Raw genomic sequence first — 7,439 nt, forward strand, 5'->3', positions numbered from 1 at the left:
TATATATATATATATATATATATATATATACATATGTATAAAGAATTATTCATATTCTCCTTTCCCTTCTTTATGAGATTTGAATATGATCTCTCCAGATATCTGTTTATCTATCTATGATGAACCTGTATGAAGATGATCCTCCTTTCTCTTTTATCTGTGCTATTAGAATATGAACTCTCAGGATGTGTATGTATGTATGTATGTATGTATGTATGTATGTATGTATGTATGTAAGTGTGTACATGTATGTTGCCATTTTTTCTGCTGTTTCTCCACTTATCCATTTTGTTAATCTTCAGCATTCTTCTTTCCATGGCTCTTTGTGTTCCTCTTAATTTATTTTCAACACTTCTATTGAAAGTCTATGTTTCTGATTCATGTATAATAGCAACAGGTGCCATGGACATCATCTGGAAAATAAAAACTCTGAAATGGTCTTATATGGGACATGTGTTTAGAAGAGAGAACAATAGATGGAATCGCAAATTGACAGAGTGGACACCATGTCCAGAAAAAGAAGGGCAAGATCATGCAGAAGTTGGAATGAAGACTTAGTTAAATTCTTCAATCCCAAACATGGATGAGGAAAACGTCAGACTATGGTTGGTGGGAAGAACATACTGAAGGATTTGTCTAGCAGTGTACTGAACATGTGCAAGGATGATGATGTATATATCTATTATTAATAAAAATCCCACTAAAGCCATATGAAATTCAGCTACCCAGGGTTTCCTGGCCAAACATTAAGCCTATTTTTGCTGTTTCTCAAGCTGGTAATGTCAATATAGTGGATTAGTAATTCTATATGCAGTAAACCTCACTCCACCATAGAAGTGGAAGGAAAAAATTATATTCTCAAAACAAATGAATTTTTACTGAAGCCGTCCTAGAAATATAATCCCCTTTAAATATTTTCAAAATGTCATTAATTGATCATTTGATTATTCAAATATAATGTGTATATGTATGTATGAGGTGGTATCAAAAGGTTTCCGGACTAGTTATGTTTAATAAAAAATAACTTATTTACCTAAGTTTTAACATCATCTCCTTTGAAATAGTCACCTTGTGCAGCAATACACTGGTTCCAGCATTCCTGTCACTTTTGGAATCCTGCCTGGAAGTTGTTTTCCATAAGAGAGTTGCGGCCTTCTGTGATTTGCTCTTTAATGGCAACCTTTGAGCTGCATTTTCATGAAGACCTGTTGAGCCAAGTGAAATCATAGTCATAGCCAATGCCAGTGTCGTCTGACTGCACCCATGCCAGTGGCATGTAAAAAACACCATTTGAGCATGGAGGCAGTGACAGGTGACCAAGACCTATGGCTATACACCATGCTTGTGTGGATCTGTCAAGGCATGTGAGACCATAGTCATGGCTAATGCTGGTTTCAAGTCAATGTCACTTGTGCTCTCAGAAAGGTTAGTGCTAAGAAGGGCAATTAGCTGTAGAAACCTTGCCAAATCAGTTGGGAACCTAGTGCAGCTCCACAGCCTACCAGTTTTCAGTCAAACCATCCAACCCATGCCAGCATGGAAAGCAGACGTTAAATGACGATGATGAGGATCATCATTATTGGCAAGACGGCAGAATCATCAGCATGCCAGGCAAATGCTAATGATTCTGCCATTTTGTCCCTCTGAGTTTAACTTTGTCCTTCATCCTTTCAAAGTCGATAAAATAAGCACCAGTTGAACACTAGGATTGATGTAATTGACTTACCCTCTCCTTTGAGCTTGCTGGCATTGTGCCAAATTCTAAAACCATTATTATTATTATTATTATTATTATTATTATTATTATTATTATTATTATTATGAGGGGGCTCCTGTGCAGGTGGCATGTAAAAAACACCATTTGAGCGTGACCGTTGCCAGTACTACCTGACTGGCCTTCGTGCCAGTGGCATGCAAAAGCACCCACTACACTCTCAGAGTAGTTGGCGTTAGAAAGGGCATCCAGCTGTAGAAACTCTGCCAGATCAGATTGGAGCCGGTGCAGCTATCTGGCGAGCCAGATAGCTGCACCGGGCTCCAATCTATCTGGCTCACCAATTCTCAGTCAAAAAGTCCAACCCATGCCAGCATGGAAAGTAAACGTTAAACGATGATGATGTGATGAAAACTCACAGCTTATTTTGCTAGGTATGATAGAAAATACCAGCAGACTAAGGTGACACTTGTTTACTGATCATGCTTCAAGAACCCTGCGAAGAATTCTTGCAGCTTCAAGCAATGTTGATTTTTGTGGATGTTCTACCTTCACACTTGCACCAATCTTTTTCAGCCATGCTGGTAGTTGAGTGCTGATACTTCCAAGTGTACCAATTACTATTGGTATCACGTCTACTCTCTTCATTGACCACAACCTTCGTGTTTCCCACTTCAAATTGTCATAGTTGCTTATTTTTTTCTTCTTCTTTCACATTGACCCTGTTGTCACCAGGACATGCTATGTCGATTATCATACATTTTCTTTTTTATTCACCACAACAATGTCCGGTTTTTGATGTCTGATGGGGGATCACATTGGATCATTGCATCCTACAGGATTTTACAATTCTCATATTTAGTAACTCCTTCTGGAATTTGGTCATGCCACGTCTTTGCTTTTTGTAGGCCGTGATTTCCACAGAGCCCCCAATGGATTATTCTTGCCACATTGTCATGGTGTCTTTTGTATTCATGTGGTGCTAATTTCGGGCATTCACTAATGATGTGCCATACCGTTTCACCCCTCTCACCACACATTCTGTATTTGTCACTATCAGTAGTATTGTCTATTCTGCACTTCATATAGTTGGTCCTTAATGCTTGTTCCTGAGCTGCGCATATGAGTGCTTCTGTCTCTATTTCCAGGTCACTCCTTCTCTTCTATAGCTACCAGTCCTCTGTATTTGTCTTGGAATTCACATCTCTTGCAAACTGACCATACATTTTTTCCTTCCATGCTTTTCCTTTTTTTTTTTGTTCATTTCTTGATTAAATTTTTCTTTATTTCACAAAATTTTCAGTTTTGATGACACCAGACTTTTTCATGTGTTTCAACAGTGTCTCCATGGTATTTTTAATATACCACCATAGGTTATTTTCTTCTACTTCAATATAATCCTGGCAACTGATCAAACCTCTCCCAACCTTTCTTCTGGACAAGTACAATCTATCCGTATCACTCTTAGGGTGGAAGGCTCCATGTACTGTCAACATTTTTCTGGTCTTGGTATCCATTTTCTTCACTTCTCTTTTTTGCTATTTCATAATCCCCACTCCGTACCAAAGTGATGCTAGTGCCCACATATTAACTGCTTGGATTTTATTCCATCCAGTCAGTTTTGAGCACAACATTAACCTCAGTCTTTGGAAATACTCCATTTTCGTTTGCTCTTTCATTTCCTTTTCCATTATCTCGTTGAACTGTAGCACATCAAGGGATTTGAATCCTTCCGTTTCAGTTTGTTTAAGTCTCTATTCAGTAATTCTATCCCTGCTAGGGACTGTACCTTGCCTCTTTTTAGGTAGATTATTCTGTACTTCTTGAGTTCAAATTCCATTCTAATCATCATCATCATCATCATCATCATCATCATTTAACGTCTGTTTTCCATGCTAGTATGGGTTGGACGGTTCGACCGGGGTCTGGGAAGCCAGGAGACTGCACCAGGCTCCAGTCTGATCTGGCAGTGTTTCTACAGCTGGATGCCCTTCCTAATGCCAATAACTCCGTGAGTGTAGTGGGTGCCTTTTACGTGCCACTGGCACCGGGGCCAGAGGAGGCTGGCAATGGCCATGATCGGGTGATGCTTTTTACATGCCACCAGCACAGAAGCCAGTCAAGGCGGCGCTGGCATTGGGCCATACAGTTTCAAATCATCGATGAAGAGCAGGTGGTTGATTGTTTGGGATTTTTCCTTCAGTTGGTACTTTTTTCCTTTAGTTGGTTCCTTTAGTTGGTTCATTTTCCTAAGTACCAAGGTCATTATTATTATTAGCCAGTTTGCTGAAAGGTGGATGGCAAGAATGGTACAAGTGATCGGGCCTACCCTGAGCATAGGCCTGCAGTTGGAAAAGAGGAAAGGATAGGAAGGCACCTGCCCCAAAAGTCAGGATACCCATAGTTTTTATGGGGGTTTTTCATGAGCAGCTCTCAAATGTCTCCAACCTATTAAAGATTACACACTGTTGATTTCTCTTTTTTTAAAAATTTTGTTAGTCTTGTTTACACACAAAGCCTTCACAACAACACACACTCACACAAACACATTCTTTGGTTTGTCTGGTGCTGTCCATAATGTTTTTCTTAATGTAAACACTTGTGGTTATTAAAGAAGTCATCATCATCATCATCATCATCATTACTATTATTATTATTTGTCATAACCTAGACAAGTCTGCAACATGGCTTATCTTATCATCCAATCATCATCATTATCCCCTTTCGTTTTTGTCTTTCACTACAATTCTCTTATTCTTGTTTCAGACTAATGACTGGTTTGTTGCTCCAGAACATAATGTGTGGACAGATGGAATTTACTCACTAGACTTGCAAAAATCTTCTTATAATAACTCCTTGCTTCAAGATAACTACAAGAACATATGTTTAGAGGTATGTATAACCCAAGTACTCCAATGCAAGCCCTGAGCTATTCAGTTTAATTTGTAAATATGTGGGGAGTCTTTCATTTCAGATTCTGGTATTTTCAGAATTAAATGAAAGTAGATTTGCCCAATTTGCTTTAGAATATTCTCTAACAAAATGTCATCAAATGTGGTTTGTTTATTTTTATAAGTGTACTTTGTAATCTATTTTTTTGTGTTACATAGATGCATGGCTCAGTGGTTAGACTATCAGGCTCACAGTCATGAATTAGTAAATTCGATTCCCAGAATCTGTGTGTTGTGTGTTGTGTTCTTGAGCAAGACACTTTATTTCATATTGCTCCACTTCCATTCAGCTGTAGAAATGAGTTGTGACATCACTGGTGCCAAGCTGTATCAGCCTTTGCCTTCCCCTTGGACAACATCAGTGGTGTGGAGTGGAGAGGAGAGACTGGCATGCATGGGCGACTGCTGGTCTTTCATAGACAACCTTGCCCAGACTTGTGCCTCAAAGGGGAACTTTCTAGATGCAATCTTCATTCATGACCAAAGTGGGGTTTTACCCATTACACTTTATAGTGATGGAACATGGCCTTGGTTTGAGTATTGCTCTCATGTTTACAAGAGTGTAGTTCTGATTTCCACTGACCAGGTTGCACATTGGTTTAGAGCAAAATATTTCATTTCATGTTACTCTGCAATCACTTTGACATCTGGCTTGTGGCATGCTCCGCACCTGCACAGGCAATGTTGGTTTGATGGAGTGAAAGAGCTAATGTGCAACACATAAATTTGATCACTACAAACAAATCATTTGTGTAGGAAATATATATCAGTGACAGAGGCAGTGTTAATACTAAGAGGTAATATTTATTCCCACTTGAACATGGATGCTCTGTGGGAACAAACTTTATCAAGGTAGATACCATGAGAGAAACTCTCTCATGGTATATACATGAGTTTCTCCCATGGTATATACATGAGTTTCTCCCATGGCATCTACTGCAGCAAAGTTTGTTCTAACAGAATATCTACGTTTAAGTGGTAATAAATATTACCTATCTGTGTAGGGTGTTCAGCAAGAAATTACAGAACCCTTGACTGTCATCTGTGACAGGAGGGATCATAGTTTGTAACTGAATTGTGTGAGTGCAAGACTGGCAGTCTCGTTAAGAAGTGTGCTTCTCAATCATGTAGTTTTGGGTTCAGTTTCACTGTGTAGCACCTCAAGACTCTTTCTACTACTACAACACCTGGCTGACCAAAGACTTATCAGTTTGGTGGATAGAAGCAGAAAGAAACTTGTATGTATGTATGTATGTGTGTGTGTGGGGGGGTTCGGGTAGTATGTTTGTGTGTGTGCGTAGGGTAGTGTATTTGTGTGTGTGTGTAGGGTAGTGTATTTGTGTGTGTGTGTGTGTGTGTGTGTGCATGCATGTGTATGTGTGCGTGTAGCATTGTGTTGACATCGATTGATAGTTATAAAATAAGTAACCATCATTCATTTCCAGTTTCTCATGGAAACATGATATGTCATGGGGAAATATTAACTTGCCTGTTATATAAAAGTAAATACGTGTATGTGTGTATATTGGGAAATATGAAATTTCAACAATGATGCCTTATTTTACTGGAGATACCATCTGTTGGTTTTGCACAAATATATATATATAGATATACATACATATATATATATATGTGTGTATATATATATATATATATATATATATATATATATATATATATATACACACACACACACACACATATTTATTATTACATTCTTTAACCTGACCACCACCTCCACCTCTGCTGCTGCTACCACCACCACCTCCATCCTTTCCTTAGAAATATAAAAACCACATATGGGCAAATATATTCAGAACAAAAATTTACATATTTTAAAATGTAGTCACATGGTTCGAATATCTGCATGTAAAGCATAGGTGCAGACATATCTGTGTGGTTGAGAGGCTTGCTTTGCAGCCATGTATCTTGGGAGGTTCAGTCCCAAAGTATTGTTGCCGTATGTGAGAACTAGCTATTTGATAGCAGAGGGCTTGGGATTTACTTGCATTTACTTGCATGTTGTTTTCTTCAGCCCATTTATATTTGGAATCTAGATTGTTGTGTAGAAGATTATTTTTGGAAGGTTCCTTCATTGCTTGTACTGTTTTTGTGCCATCTACATAGCTAGTAAGTGTGGCTGTCAACATAACTGATAGCATATTTGAGAGGCCACCATAAACAGCAGTTGCTTCAAGACAGTTCCTTGAGTTACTCCACCCTCTATTTCTGTCTCCATCAAGAGAGCTCCACTGGCTGCCACATCCTGGCTTCTGTCTTTTAAGAAGGCGTGTAACCACTTTCTTAGTCTTCCAACTATGCTGAGTCTCTGAGACATATCATCCCATGGCCGACCTTATCAAAGGCTTTTGCAAAGAAGAGATTTATCACATCCACTTTTGAGTGATTCCTGAGTTATTTCAAAGCCCTGTCTTAATGCTGCAAAAGCTGTGTAAGGCAGTTTCTTCCTGAGTGGAGACTATGCTGAATGTCAGGGAACAAGCCATTATCTTCAAAGAACACAATCAATTTCCTCCTGACAAAGCATTCCATGACTTTGCTGACATGGGAGGTTAGAGATACAGGTGTATAATTTTGAGCATCTACTCCGCTACCTCCTTATGTATAGGACATATGCCTTTCTTTAATTTTCTGAAAAGTATCCCAGTTGTAAGGAAGATCTGGAAGAGGATCTGTATTACCTGTATATACTCTCTCTCTCTCTCTCTCTCTCTCTCTCTCTCTCTCTCTCTATATATATATATATATATATA

General features: G+C 38.7%; 1 protein-coding gene across 7 annotated transcripts in view; it reads left to right on the plus strand.

The window, feature by feature from the left end:
- The window catches only part of LOC106868886 (uncharacterized), a 113,406-nt gene that overhangs the window by 82,787 nt on the left and 23,180 nt on the right, over window positions 1-7,439 (plus strand). For all 7 annotated transcript variants that reach the window (XR_001409349.2, XM_014914340.2, XM_052973596.1 and 4 more), the window contains exon 9: window positions 4,481-4,606. Coding sequence is in view for 6 of the 7 variants with exons in the window: in XM_014914340.2 (XP_014769826.1) it covers window positions 4,481-4,606 (126 nt within the window). In the remaining variant the exon portion in view is untranslated. The remainder of the gene's footprint in view (window positions 1-4,480; window positions 4,607-7,439) is intronic.

This window comes from Octopus bimaculoides, chromosome 16 (genome assembly GCF_001194135.2).
Source record: "Octopus bimaculoides isolate UCB-OBI-ISO-001 chromosome 16, ASM119413v2, whole genome shotgun sequence".
NCBI classification, from domain to species: Eukaryota; Metazoa; Mollusca; class Cephalopoda; order Octopoda; family Octopodidae; genus Octopus; species Octopus bimaculoides.